The following is a 15,532-nucleotide window of genomic DNA, read 5'->3' on the forward strand; positions in this document are numbered from 1 at the left end:
CTATTGATATGATCATGAGATTCTTTACTTTGTTGGTGTGATACATTCATTAATTTTATAATGTTAAACTAGTCTTATATACCTGGAATAAATCCTACCTTGCTATGGTGTAGAATTCTTTTTATACATTGACAAACTTAATTTGCTAATGTTTCATTAAGAATGTTTATAGGGTTGAATGTATATAAAAAATAAAGAATAAATAAAATAAAATAAAAAGAAATGTAAAAAAAGAAAAAGAATGTTTATAGGGGGCCAGCAGGTGTCATGGTGGTTAAGGTGCTGGACCCCCATATGGCCAACTACAGTTCAAGTCCCAGACCTGGTAGCTTTCTTTCACACTTTCCCCTTTCTGTGTGTGTTTCTCTCCGGTCAAATTAAAAAATTAATAATAAAGCTGAAAAAAATAAATTAAATAAAAATAAATAAATCATTCTTTTTTAAAAAAAAAGTATGTTTATATGCTTATTTGTCAGAGGTACAGGTCTGTACTTTTCTTATATCTTTGTCTTATTTTGGTATTAGGATAATGCTGGCCTCACAGAATGAGTTAGGAAGTATTCCCTTTGTTTCCATCCTCTGAAAGAAACTACAGTGGATTTGGTGTGATTTCTCCCCTAAATGTTTGGTAGGATTTGCCAGTTTGCTCATTTGGGCCTGGTGCATTCATTTGGGGATAGTTATTATTGATTCAAGTTCTTTAACAGACACAGGCCTATTCAAATCGCCTATTTCTTCTTCTGTGAGTTTGAGCAGATTGTGTCTTCCAAGGAGTTGGCCTATTTCATTTAGGCTCTATAAACAGTGGGTCTAGAGATTTTCATAGTATTCCTCCATTGTTCTTTTAGCACCATGAGATCTGTAGTGATATTCTCTCTTTCACTGCTGATATTGGTAGTTTGTGTCCAACCTGGATTCATCCACTAATAAAGGTGTATCGAAGTCCCCGACTAGACTAGTTGGTGTACATGTACATAATGGTGTACATGAATGTTCTGGCTGATGTTCTCAAGAGCATCAACAATGTTGAATTAGGCCATGCTCCAAAGTCATTGTCCATTTCTAACTGTGATGATGAAGCATGACTACATTGGAAAATTTGAAATAATCAGTGACCACATAGCTAGAAAAATTGTTGTGGAGCCAGCAGGTCGTGTGGTGGTTAAGGCATTGGATCCTTCGTAGCTGACTGTGTGGTTCAAGTCTCGGACCTGGTGACCTGAAAAACAGGCTGGGCCCTGTGTGTGTGCCCAAAATCCTGAGAGAAAAATGAAGGGATTGCTGCATGGCCATCCCCCAGGGATGGCAGGGGAGGTAATTCTCACTTTTCCTCTTTGTCTCTCTCTGTCTCTCCCTGGAGAGCATACCTATACTATAGCAAAAAAAAAAAAAAAAAAAAAAAAATTCATTAAAAAAATTAAAATTATAGAATTGTTATAAACCTCACAAGCAGGTTAAACACATGTGGAATGATCAGCCTCATATTTTCTGTGCAACTCAAGATCTAGAGAAGTGATAGAATAGTCTGCTCCTAATCATAAGTTTGATTTCATTATACTGACAACCTCAGCGGGCATCATGAACCATGAAGAAGCAAGATGGAAACACAGAGGAGGGGAAAACCTAGGATTCTTTTTCCAGCATTGTAATACATGCATATAAATAAAATGCTTCAAGATTAAAATAATAGCTAAGGGTCTATTCAGGTTATCTGTTCATCTTCACTGAACTGTTTTTCATTTTATTTATGATACTTTGTAACAGAAACAAACTTTAGATCTTTGTGTAATTAAATCATCATCTTTTTCTTTTATGATATGTTCTTATATATGCTTAGAAACTTATTCTTTCCTCCATTTTTTTTTTTTAGAGAGTTTTATGCTATAGGGTGTGTGCACTTGCCAGAGAGCCGGCAAGACCAAAATCACACCCAGGGGGTATGGTCACACCACAATCCCTTCTCCATTCTCCTTTTAGGATTTTGGGCATGCACGCATACGCACCCAGCAAGAGTTTTAAGCCACCAGATCCAGGACTTGAACTGCAGTCAAATATGTGAGAATCTAACAAAATCATTATTCCATCTACTGGTCCCTATTTCCTCCAATTTTTAATACTAGTGCTTTTTATCTTGGTACTATACCTTATTCTTGCTAATTTGTATTTCATTTTTAATGTATAAAATGTCCCATCTGGAATTTAATTTAGTGAATGACATAAGGTGAAGGTCTATATTTTCTTTAAAATTAAAAATTGCTATGTAAAGGGACCAGCAGGTGGCATGGTTAAGGTGCTGGACACTCCCACATGGCTGACCACGGTTCGAGTCCCGGATCTGTCAGCTTGCTTTCCCACTTTCCCTCTACTCGCTTTCTCTCTCTCTGTCTCTCTCTGGTCAAATTAAAAATAAATGAATAAATAAAATTGAATAAATAATTCTTTAAAAAATTGCTATGTAAAAATATGAATAATGTAGCTTTGGAAACTTCCAATTCTATATGTATAAACTTTCTTTTTTTTCTCACAGAAGCTAAAAATTTTACATATTCACAAATAAATTAAATTTCTTATACTATTATAAATTTAAATAATATTCTATTTCTTATTTTTTTAGAAACTCAGCTACATATGCAGTACATTCACAAGGGAATTTTAAAATGAGAAAATGATTAGCTGGAAAACACAGGATCAAGAAATCGTCAAAGAATATTTATACTTAAGAAAATAAAAATTTTGAAAACAAGAAAAATGTTTGTTTAATGACATGGGAAATTTGATAAGAGTGGAAAAACGGATGCAAAACTTTCTCTGTAATTTACTCTCCATCTCTCTCTTACTGGGAAATAACACGACCATAATGGATTGCTGTTATAAGCAGAGAATATAAATATTTTCCACATGTTTGAATTAAATTCTTCACAAATCCTAAATTCCTCCTGACAGCCCTGATGGATTCATCAGTGTCCATTCACTTGATCAAGCCAACTGAGAGTGATACATTATTTTCCTTCACCTGTTCATCTGCACCTCCCCAAAGCCAAGCACTTTCAAAAAGATGACCTTGCCAGACAAAAGACTGTTGCTAAAGGGTAATCACTTGTCCTTCCTTTAGAACCCCCAATACCTCACTTTCAAATACAGGTCAAGAAAATTATAACTGCTACAAACATTCTCTCTTGTATACCAGAGAAAGAGTCAAGGAAAATGAGAATGGAGGAAGAGGAAAGAGGAACTAATGTGTTTCCTTTTTATCACTGGATTTCCTCATCTATTGATAGTCACCTCACAGGCCATATTCATGTGTGTATAATCTCTACTCTTTTTTTTTTTTTTTTTTTTGAGAGATTTTTGCTATAGGGCGCGTGCACTCGTCAGAAAGACAGAGACAGAAAGCAAGAAATCACCCCCCAGGAGGGATGGCCGCAGCGCAATCCCTTCTCCTCCATTCTCCTCTCGGGATCTTGGGCATGCATGTACACGTGCCCGGCATGAGTTTAAGCCACCGGGTCCAGGACGCAAACCGCGGTCAGCTACATGGGAGTCCAGCGACATAGCCATTATGCCAACTGCTGGTCCCAACCTCCACTCTTTATGAAGGGGAATTTTGTTGAGATTCTAAGGAAATAAAGGAAATAAAAATCAAATGATTTTATTGGTTCTCATGTTCCAATTAATTTGGGGTCATATTATCAGATCTAAATTCATGCATAATTTACCATTATCCTCTTTCCATTACAGGCGTGAGTAATTATAATCTTACTTATAGATAAATCATTTACCACTGTGATTCCCTCTTATGACTAGGAAATGATAAGAACTACTAGGCCACCCCTTCTACTTACCCCTGTGCTTGGCCTCTCTAGACGTGGCATAAGCTTTGGCTAGTAATGCACTTGCCTCTGCAGTTTGGGGGCTGACTTCCGTGAACAGAGAAACACAGATAGAATGGGCCTGGAAAAAAGAATTATTACAAGGTTTAAGCCACGGGGTCTGGGACTCAAACTGCAGTCGACTATGTGGGAGTCCAGCGACATGGCCATTATGCCAACTGCTGGTCCCGTGCTTCAGTTTTTCATTCTTATAATGAGATAAAAATAATAATATTACTATTTCACGAGGTTAGTATATGGATAAAATAAAATAATATATCCTCAAGTACATATAGTAAAAGCATTCCATAAATCTTATCTTCTTTTTTTTGGTGTTGTTGGGAAAACATTGATATTGTTTCATCCATTCTGATCTGATGATTGCTTTAAGAAAGTATTGGGCATGAAAATCAAACTAGTTTTCTATGTAAGCAGCAGACTCCCTGCCTTCATTTCTCCACAGTGCATATTTATCCTCTTGGGCTGTTGGATTGTTTGCAAAACCTTCTTTTTCTTTTTTTTAAAAAAAGAATTATTTTATTTAATTTTATTTATTCATTCATATATTTTAATTTGACCAGAGAGAGACAGACAGACAGAGAGAGAGAGAGAAAGTAAGAAAGCAAGCTGCCAGGTCCAGGACTTGAACTGTGGTCAGCCATGTGAGAATGTCCATTGCCTTAACCACCACGCCACTTGCTGGTCCCACCTTTATTTTCTTAAAGAATTATTTTATTTAACTTTCTCCTTCTCTTTCTTTCTTCCTTTCTTTCTTTCTCTCTCTCGGTGCCAGGTACAGGACTTGAACTGCGGTAGACCACGTGGGAGTACAACACCCCTGTCCAACACACCACCTGCTAGCCCCTGCAATCCCTTTTTTTCAGTAACTGTTTTTACTAATACACAGACTGTTAGAACACTTTGCACATTATCTGTGATACAGGAAATCCATGTTTTGATGTGTTTGTGGGAGATATGTGAAGCCACAAGCACCATTCTCATTTGGAAGAGAGAAAAAGTTGAATTCAGCTAGTCATATAAGTGTCCTAATTGTTTTCATATGATAGACTCAACATTCTTTCCTATATTGAGGTTTAGTTTCCCCTGAGCATTTGTCAAGTTAGGTACCTCCAAGTGAAACATTCTTTTGTTAGTTTAACCTTGAACTTGGAACTACAACCAGCTAGGCCAGCTTAAAGAACATATGACAGCTTTACACTAAAATACCATGAATTTTCGTTTAAAAGATCCTTTGTGTGTGCTGGAGACTCAGGTTCAGTTGCCTTATGGCTTTTTTTCCCTGGAGTAGACTCACATGGCTGCTTATTTCCAGCACCTACAGAGATAAGCAGAAGTGCTGTCCACAGATCAGAGAGCAGATCCACCCATTTGAGTCAGTGTTCTCCATCTAGGTTACTGAAGATTGACAAAGAGTTCTTGTGTGGATCTGGAGGGGAGTTGGGGTTAAAATGAAATCAGTCTCACCTTTTCTTATAAGAAGTCTAAGCCTCTCTGGCCCTAGGAAATGGGCCTGAGGCCAAACGAAGTCACCCGGTCTGGGCTCCAGCCAACTCACTGACCTGCTTCAAGTACTGGATGGCCTGGTCGTGGTTCCTCCTCAGCTGCTCAATTTGAGCAATTTCCTCATATAGACTGATCAGATCTGATGTCCTGTCACCCTTGGCAAGAACGTTGCCAATTGCCTTTTCAAAATATGCCAGAGCTAGGTTCAACCTGTGGCTGGCCAAGGAGGCTCTAAAACAAAAGGGACAATTGTGAAAAGTCACAGAAGAGTCATTTACTTTGTAGACACAAAAGGGACTCATTCTAGGAACTAATGTTTTGGCTTTCACAGACCAATCATCTGGGTGGCTGGCTTAAAATCCACCTTGCTACAAATGAACTCCTACTATCCTACATTTTACCCACCAAATTTCACAGGCTACCATTCATTATGTCCATTAACATGTTGTTCTATTATCTAATTTTACAAAAAGGCAAATGGAAAAAACAGCTTTCAGAAATCCGCAAGACAGGATAATTTACCCATAAACACAGACTCTAGGGAACCAGCAGGTGTCGCAGAGATTGGGGCGCTGGACACTCCCACATGGCCGACTGTGGTTTGAGTCCTGGTCCTGGTGGCTTGCTTTCTCACTTTCCTTCTCTCTCCTCTCTCTCTCTCTCTCTGTGTGTGTGTGTGTGTGTGTGTGTGTGTGTCTAGTCAAATTAAAATAAATGAATGAATAAATAAAAATTTTGAAAAAAGAATTGCATTCCTCTTTTAAAAAAATATAGACTCTAAAATAAAAATATTTTATTACTCTGGTTCACTCTTTCAAGTTAAGAAGTTTTCGCTTTGTTTCGTTTGATTTAGTTTGGCTTATTCGCCCCAGTTAAAAATGATAGGGGAGGGACCAGCATTTAGCATAATGGCTATGTCGCTGGACTCCCACATAGTCGACTGCGATTCAAGTCCTGGACCCGGTGGCTTACACTCACGCTGGGTGCGTGTGCATGAGTGCCCAAGATCCCGAGAGGAGAATGGTGGAGAAGGGATTGCGGCGTGGCCATCCCCCCTGGGGGGTGATTTCTCGCTTTCTGTCTCTCTGTCTCTCTCTGTCTGCCTGGTGAGCACACGCGCCCTGTAGCAAAAAACCTCTCAAAAAAAAAAAAAATGATAGGGGACTGGGGACCAGCAGTGGTGTGGTGGTTAAGGCGCTGGACACTCCCACATGGCCGATTGCAATTCGAATACCGGACCTAGTGGCTTGCTTTCTCACTTTCCCTCTCTCTCTCTGTGTGTATCTCTCTCTGTCAAATTAAAATAAATGAATGAATAAATAAAATTAAATAAATCATTATTTTTTAAAAAATGAGAGGAGACTGAGAAAAAGAATTTAAGTATTTCCCAGAGGAGATGGTTAAATAAATATGACACATACAAAATAATTCACAGACATTAAAAATCATGTTTTTTTTTTTAAACTAAAAGTATGGAGAGACACTAAAAATGTGCTAAGTTAAAAAAAGGTATTTAAATGATCCTGACATATAGATGGCCAGGATGTTCACAGCAGTTATATCTGGGTGGTTGTATTACAATTGACTTTTATTTTCTTCATCTTTTGAAATTTTCCATTAAAAAATTGTGACTACAAATTTTGTATTCTATTTTTAACTTTATTTAATTTATTTATTTTAATTTGACTAGAGAGGGACAGAGTGAGAGAGTGAAAGTGTGAGAGAGAGAGAGAGAGAGGAAAGTGAGAAAGCAAGCCGCCAGGTCCAGGACTCTAACCACAGTCAGTTATGTGGCAGTCCAGTGGCCCCAACCACCACACCACATTTGTATGCCAGCCCCGGGAAAACAATTTTCTACATGAGGACACAATGGTATCTCATAGATGTTCATCTTCCTAGAGACAGAAAGGCTGAGAAGAATGTGAATAGTTCAAAGGCTGTTCTAACAATTACTAGCTTTATCAGACCACAGGACCTTATACTTCCTTCTAAATAAAATACAGTTAAGTATATCAAATTATGAGGTTGCTATGAAGATTAAATATGAGTGGCAAAATCACCAAATATATCGTAGATCCACAATTAATATTATTTCTTCCTTGGGACCAGGAAATGGCATAATGGTTATGTTGCTGGATTCCCATATAGTTGACCGCAGTTGGAGTCCCAGACTCAGCAGCTTAAAACTCACGCTAGGAGCATGGGCGTGCATGCCCAAAATCCCGAGAAGAGACTGGAGAAAAAGCGATTGCAGCGTGGCCATCACCCCAGAAGGTGATTTCTCACTTTCTGTCTCTCTTGCCCTCTCACTCTGTCCCTCTCTGGTCAAATATTAATTAATTAATTAATTCTTTTAAAAAATAATAATGATATATTTTCATTAACCAGACTGCTACTTCCCCTTGGCCATAATAACAGAAAGTAGAGAATTATAATGACTTTCATTAAGAGCTTATAGGGAGATATTAGCCAGTTGCCTGAATAATCTTGCTCTGACTCTTCTGTTAAAATGGAAAACAGGACTTGCTTTATTAGATATTTGATCAATATCAAATGTAACTCAGGGTGGCATAGAAAGTGAGCTGTGGATTCAGATGCCCCAATAGAATTTTGGCTGATCTATTAATTCTGTCACCTTGTATTAATTTTTTCTCCTAATTTTCTTACCTGTAAAATTAAAATAATAAAAATACCTACTCTAATAGGCCATGGTGAAGACCAAATGAAATAAGTTATGTAACGTACTTAGAACAGGGTCCATCATGCAGTTACACTTAGTAAGTACTCCAATACTTAGAACAGTGCATGCACACATAGGTAGTCAAGGCCTACCCATGGTAGTGCACGGCAGGCCCTGCTGCTCAGTAGGCTGAAGCCACATGGGAGGTCTGGGTTCCATTCTCAACCTGTTCTGAAAGTTGGGTGTGGTCCCAGCTACTTGAGGGTTGAGACAAAAGGACTGTAACATAATGAAACTCTGTCTAAAATAAACACATACACATACAAATTTAAAAATAAAAGGTACTTGGAAGCCATGTGGTAACATGGTAGCTAAGGCACTGGACTCCCATGTAGCCGGTTCGAGTCCTGGACCTGGCAGCTTGCTTTCTCCCTTTCCCTCCCTCTCTTTTTCTGATGAGTACATGTGCCTTATAGAAAAAAGAAAAAAAAAAGTTTTAAATAATAATAATAAAATGAAATAATTTAAATAAATAGATACTCAATATATATCTTGGGATAAATGAATGAAATGAACACTGAAATTTACCCTGAAAATAGAACAAGGCTATCTTTCACATATGGAAGAAAAATCTTTAACCACTGCCTATGTGACAGCAATAGACACTCACCAGACTCTAATTTATGGCCCTGTGGACTTAAGTCAATAGTCTGATTTAGCTCTGGACATTCCAACATCTCCCCACCATTTCCCATTTGACTTCTAGATTCATGGTTGTTTAGAGGAGGCAGACGTGACTCATGTACTTCATTTACTTACCATTCAGTCATCTGGCCTATCGTGCAAAGTGCTTAAGTTTTGGAAACAGTCTGCTTTCAGGGATATGGAGATATATGAAAAATTTAGGGAACAGTAAGCATTTTATTATTTTTTTCTTTTGACAATCTGACGGGCCCACTCTTGTTTCTAAATATTCTGAATCTCAGAGGATCCTTAACTCAACTGAAAAACAGTTAAGTCTTGCTCTGGCTTGAACAAATTCCACGTACTTTGTTTCCATATGGAACAGAACTTTCCTTAAAAATGCACATGCTGTGCATAGCTTTGATGACCTCCAATTAATTGTCTTCATTAAGTGTTCCTTCCATATTTTGTTACGCTTAGTGACAAAAGTAGGTGGCAATTTAGGGGGAAAAATATGTAATCCTAGAAAGAGAGGCCATCTAGGGGCTAGCAAGTGGCATGGTGGTTAAGGCGTGGGATTTCCAAGGTTGACTGTGGTTCAAGTCTCGTACCTGTTGGCTGGCTTTCTTTCTCTCTCGTTAGTCAGATTTTTTAAAATAATAATGACAACTAAAATTGAATAAATAATTTTTAAAAAACAAAAGAGAGAGAGAGAGGCTATCTAAAGAAGGACTGACAAGTCCATGATCCCGCACTTAAAAGCTATGCCATCTTGGACATTTTGTTTAACTACAACTTCAGTCTCCTTGCCCTTTTCTAAAGAGATAATTGCACCAAACATACCTCAATGTTTTGAAGATTAAATGGAGCAATGCACATAAAGCTTGGAGCTTAGTGTATTTTGGTAAATAAAAGCCTCTATTATTGATTTGAGTTTCTGAGTTTTTTCCTCTGTGTATTTTTTCCCTCTCCCCTTGTAGAGAGAGTACAGAACAGTCATGTACCATAAAAGCCTCAGCTTCTCTAAGCCTAGTTCTTACCTGCCCAAAGCAACTGTTAGGTCTTTCTCTGAGACTTGTAATCTACAAATTCCTCCCCTATATAATTCTTTCAGCTCCTTCATGTTTCTCTCTGCCTTCTGCAGGTTGAAATAGGACTCTCTGCCAGTGACACAGTCAAGGAAAATGCCAGGCACACAAAGTAACTGCCCCTGAGCAGAGACAGCAGTTGATACACAAACAAAAGGGTCCCTTGGGAAAACAAAGCAATATTTGCAAATGTTCTCTATTCTCCATGTGTGTATGAAGTCAAGAGGAAGAATTCTTTAGAAAAGGAACAGGGCCTTGGGTTTCCTGTGGTGGTTGTCTGAATCCAGGGCTGAAGTGGGTGGTGAGTATACGCAGGAGTGAACTGAAACTATAAATTACACTACATTTCCTTTAGAGGCATCTACTGCATGACAACAGTTGTTCATTCTCCCCAAGTTCACTTGTATGACTGGTAAAAGAGAGGAACTAATTATGCTGAAAGGGCCATTTACAAAGTCCAAGCAAAGCAGGTTTTTGGCCGGAGGCAAATAGCAGGAAAAAAAATTAGCTTAATTCCCAAATATTCTTTCATTTACTTCATTTTCAATAGCCTCTGCTAAGGGTATAACACAGGAAGACTATCAGATTTCTCAAGTTGAACATCAAGACCAAAAAACTGAGGGAAATATATAGGACAGACTAGGGACACATGGGCTCCCAGAGTGCTTATGGTTATTCATGAACATGAAATGCCCTTAACATGTTTTAAGTGGAGACAGTACCAAAATACTGTCAAAAGCACAAGCTCTTTGAGAAGTGGTACATGTAACAGTCCCTTTGGGTGATATGGAAAACTACTTCCTTTGTCTATTTTGCTTGGCCTCCAGCTCCATGGGCAGTATTTTCAATAGCATTTCAAAAAGCAAAAACAACCAAGAGTATGCTTAATCAGTGGTTTTTGGCTGCACATTACAACCTAGGGGGCTCTTAAAAATTTCAATGGACAGATGCACCCCAGACCTCCTAAATCAAAATCTCTAGGGTGGGACCCAGACAGCAATAATTCTTAAAGCTTTCCATATTATTACAATGTGCAACACAGTTTGCCAGACTGTGCTTTAAATTACCACCCATTCTCTCCATTCATGCTGCTGCCACCACTTTCACCCACATCCTCATTGCTAATATTGATTTCCTTGAGTGTTCCTTGAGAGTGAGACAGACTCAGAAAACTCCCAACTGTCTGTGGCATGTACCATTAGGGAGATCTTCCCATGGCTCAACTTAGAACTTTGAAGAACAGATATAGGAGAAAAATTTGTACCTACTACATGGTGGTTAAAAGGCTTGCAGAGGGCCTGAATGTTAGAATAAAACTTCAGTGCCCTAGTTCTATCTCCCACTCTCCTGTGTGAAATGACACAACTCCCATGTATGGCCTGTAGTCCCCATTATCCAACCCTGCTAGGATGGAAAGGATATTGGTTCTGCAGGAGCCAGGCCACCCCCAAAGTGTAGTAGAGCATGACTAGAGCTTTCAGGATTTCCTTTTTCTCTTCATTTGAGATCGTGTTTCCCTTCCAGTTCAGCAGTGTGTTCTTGGCGGACTCGGCATGTTTCTTGGCCTGAACTGGGAGGCCTGGGGAAGTTAAAAAGTGGGTGGCAAAAAGAAAGACATTTAAAAAGCGTGTATTAGTCAAAGAAATTCCTAGGAAGAGATAAGATGGGCAGTGCGATTGTCATATATGATTTATAGTGCTGGGTCCTAAATCTGGCTATGAATCAGAATTATCTAGAATACTTGTACAAAAGATAGATTCATGGGCCTTACCCCATGCTTACTGAGTTGGAATATCTAAAGGGGATTCTAAATGGGGCCTAAGAATCTCTATTTTTAACTAACTCATAGGTGGTTCTAGCATTAGTCCATAGACCATAGTTTGGAAATCACCAATAGAGACAGGCATAGAAGCTGAGTATCCCATTCCCATTCTGCTGTTACTGACGTGTGACCTTTTCAACCCACAAAGCTTCTCCATCTTGCACATGTTGAATGGCAGCAATAACCGTAGAAGCTGCCCCTTACCAAATGCATGGAGACAGTCCAGGAACAAACTGGGTTATGCTGCAGAGTACTGTGCTTTGAGCTTTCTGGAAAAGACTTCCTATAAATACGAGACCTTATGAATGTAATTACTGCCATCTGGGAATTTTTTTCAACCCAAGATGAAGCTGGTGGTTCTAATTGGTCACACACACATAAAAAGAATCAAATTTCTAAATGTAGTGAGGTCCCTCGCTAAGAAGACCAAAAAATGCAAACCTCAGATAGACAGAACTGGTGGGGTTTCCCTTGTTTTCTAACTAAAGGTCAATGTTTCAGGACATTCAAGCTGTTTGTCTAGTTAACAGGGGCAGAGTTGGGAACATTCAGTTTAGAGGACTGCTTCCTTATTTTCCACCTAGCTCATGTCTTTCTCTCTTTCCGATGATAAGAGAAAGTCCTAGGGGAAAAGAGAAGGGCCAGCATAGACCTTGCCATCCTCGTTCACTTCCACTCTATTGAAAACAACAACCGCTGGTGTTCTATTTCAGTCCTCTCTCTGCAGGCACCTGGGAGTAAACAGTTACCCCTGCCAAGTAGGCCCACTAATCCTCACTCCACAGCCCGAGGTAAGTTTCGGCTTGTCCTGCCTTTGGCCCTTGGGACCTGGTTTTACACAGAATGGATGCAAGTCACTGTCAATAGGGCTCTTTCAAAGGACTTGCCTTTAATGTCTTCTGTCTTCATGAGCCGCAAAACATGCAGGAGCTCCTTAACAGAGTTATAATAGCAAAAGGAAACAAAGCTTTCTCTGGGAGAGCCCTAAAAGGGATGCCTGAGCTAGGAAGTCTCAGTAAACTTTGAGGGATGTCTGTTCCATAGGTCTCAGCTAAAGAGAAAGATGGACTCCTTGGTTAAAAAGACGGCTGGAACCAGACAACAGAGGCCCTCAAAGTACACCTTGCATCCTAAGCATCCTGTTAAAATGCCAACTCTTTGCCTCAATTCCAGTAGGCATAGTTCTGAAGGCCTGAGAGGGAACCAAGAATTCACATTTATAGCAACCATTCTAAATTATACTGATGCACATTTTTTAACTGCCACACTTGGAGAGCCAATTAGAATAATCTATATAGAGAAAGTGGGACTTATCTTGATTTGAAGAGTTGGTAGGATTCTGACTGATGAAGAGTGAAGGGATCTAGTTGGAATAACAGCACTAGACAACAAAGGTAGAATAAGTGTGTATGGGAGGGAGGGAGGGATAGCCAGTGGCATAATGGTTAAGGTAACTGGATTCCATAATACAGGCTATGTGGTTCAAGTCCTATACCTGGCGGCTTGAAAAACATACAGGTACAGCTTGAAAAACACCCAGGTATGTAGGCATGAGTGCACAGAATCCTGAGAGGAGAATGGAGAAGGGACTGGAGCATAGTCATCCCCTTTGAGGAGTTCTCTCTCTCTCTCTTTCTCACTCTCTCTGGGGAGCACACACACTCTATAGCAATTTAAAAAAGAAGAAATTTGTGTGTGTGTGCTTGTGTGTGTGTGTGTACCTGCATATACACACTAGTGAGGTGGGGGGGTTGAGGGAGAGGTGGGAGTGTTAGGGACTGAAGGAGAAGTTTGACTGGAGACATATAAGGTATTCACTAGGTATGGAAAATGAGGTCTCAGATGCCAAGATGATGATCTGTTAGGTAACAAGGAACCTTTATAGGTCTTGAGGAGGGTTAGCATCAACTAGCTAGTACACATGTGCATGTGTGCGCACACACACACCCACACAAAAAACGTATCTGCAACATCAGAAACTGGAATTGCTACTTCAAAAACCAAGACAATAAAGTAGGAAACTAAGTCTTTTGATCAAACAGGTTATTTTCCACAAGCAGGAGAACCCTAGGAGTGTGTCATTTAAAAGACCAACAAATTCAGGTGTTTTTTCTGAGTCCTTAGGAGGAAAAAAAAAAGGTGAAACTGGAGGAGCTACTGAAACCACCCCCACCTTCAGCACATGACTCCTGCTGGGCTCCTAAGTGGAAAACAAAACCACCATCTATAGAGAAAGTTGCCCCAGGCAGTCCCTGAGGCTTTACTAGCCTCCTTCCCAGAGGCCCAGAGGCCTGTATCTGGTGGCCAAAGTATCCCCAAGCTGCTTGTGAAATCCCCAGGAGGAAACTTAACCCTCTAAATTCCAGGGCCAATTCATGATAGTTCTTTCCACATTTCCACGCCCTACACTGTGGTCCTTCTTTTGAAAAAGCCTAGATGATCAGCTTAAGTAAACTATGGTCAAGTCTGATTTAAACCAGTTTATTATACTTTAAAGTGAGCTCTAAAACGGAAAATCACTCTTTTCACCTTCTGAGCTCACTCTAGTCTCCAAAGTCAGATGCATGTATCTCCACAGGTATGCAAGATGACACTGGTGAGGGGAAATGGAATCAAAACTTCTATTTTTATCTTACCTTTTTTCTACTTTTATGAATATTACATAAATACTGTTACATAAAACTTATAATACAGAGAATATTTGCTAATTCTTTTAGACATAAGGGAGCTGACCCTTAAAGACTTCACACTGTTCTAAACAAATGTTTTCCAATGTGATCGAGCTCTTATTTTTTCGTTAGAAACTAGTCCTTCGTTGTTTGTATTTAATTTTGTTTATGGCATTTTCTGCTATACAGATTTAAGTTGAGGCACAACATAAAGACAGTAAAGGACACAAATCTTATGTTATACCTCAACAGATTCAAGTTGAGGTATAACATAGATACAGAAAAGGACACACATCTTAAATGTACATTTTTTTTTCATAACAACAGTAGTAACTTTTCTTCTCTTTAATTTTTTATTATAATTTATGATTTACATATAATCATTGTACATATTTGTAGGGTACAGGATGATTTTGTTGTTGCTTTTTTAGATTTTTGCCATAGAGTGAGTGCACTCCTTAGAGAGAAACAGAGAAAAAGAGAGGGAAAGTGAGACATCACCCCCTCAGGGAGTTGGCCATGCTGCAAGCAATCCCTTCTCATACATTCTTTCAGGATTTGGGGCATGCACACACACATGCCCAGCATGATTTTCAAACCATCAAGTCTGAGACTTGAACTGTGGTAGGCCATATGAGAGTCCAGCATTTTAACCACTACACCACCTGCGGGTCTCCAGAGTGGTCTTTAAAAGGATGTATACAGTGTGTAATAAACAAAAGGAGGATATAAGCATATTCACCACCTTCAACATTTAACATTATATTATGTTGTGAATGTTCAAAACCTGCTCAAAAGTGAAACAGAGCAAGAACCCCCTAATGTATTTTCTAGGGTTCCTGAAATATAAAGTCCATTTACATTGTAATGGCCCAGAGTAAGGAGTAAGTCTTCAGACTTTGGTTATGATAATGACCAACATGGACCATGAGTGAGGGCCATTTGACCTCTAAAAGTCTCACTTAAAGGAAAGAAGGTTTTTATTTCAATATATAAGATGTTTTATAGACTGGAAACTGCTGGTTGTGATCTCAGAGACTCCAGGCTGAACAGTTCTAGACACCTGAAGAGGAATTTGATTATCGAAGGCCTCACCAATCAAGAATGCCCAGGAGGTGACCACGCTCTCTTCAACCAATCACTGAACTGATCATGCGCCTGGGCCCTCTGCCCCTAATTTTGCCCTTAAAAATGCA

At 39.2% G+C, this 15,532-nt stretch overlaps 1 protein-coding gene across 1 annotated transcript in view; it reads right to left on the reverse strand.

The window, feature by feature from the left end:
* Positions 1-15,532, reverse strand: part of TTC23L (tetratricopeptide repeat domain 23 like) — a 57,791-nt gene that overhangs the window by 21,485 nt on the left and 20,774 nt on the right. The window contains 4 exon segments of the mRNA XM_014590836.2: positions 3,843-3,951; positions 5,450-5,624; positions 9,798-9,923; positions 11,268-11,424. Of these exon segments, the coding sequence (XP_014446322.1) occupies positions 3,843-3,951; positions 5,450-5,624; positions 9,798-9,923; positions 11,268-11,424 (567 nt within the window).

Source organism: Tupaia chinensis, unplaced genomic scaffold, assembly GCF_000334495.1.
Source record: "Tupaia chinensis unplaced genomic scaffold, TupChi_1.0 Scaffold000489_1, whole genome shotgun sequence".
NCBI classification, from domain to species: domain Eukaryota; kingdom Metazoa; phylum Chordata; class Mammalia; order Scandentia; family Tupaiidae; genus Tupaia; species Tupaia belangeri.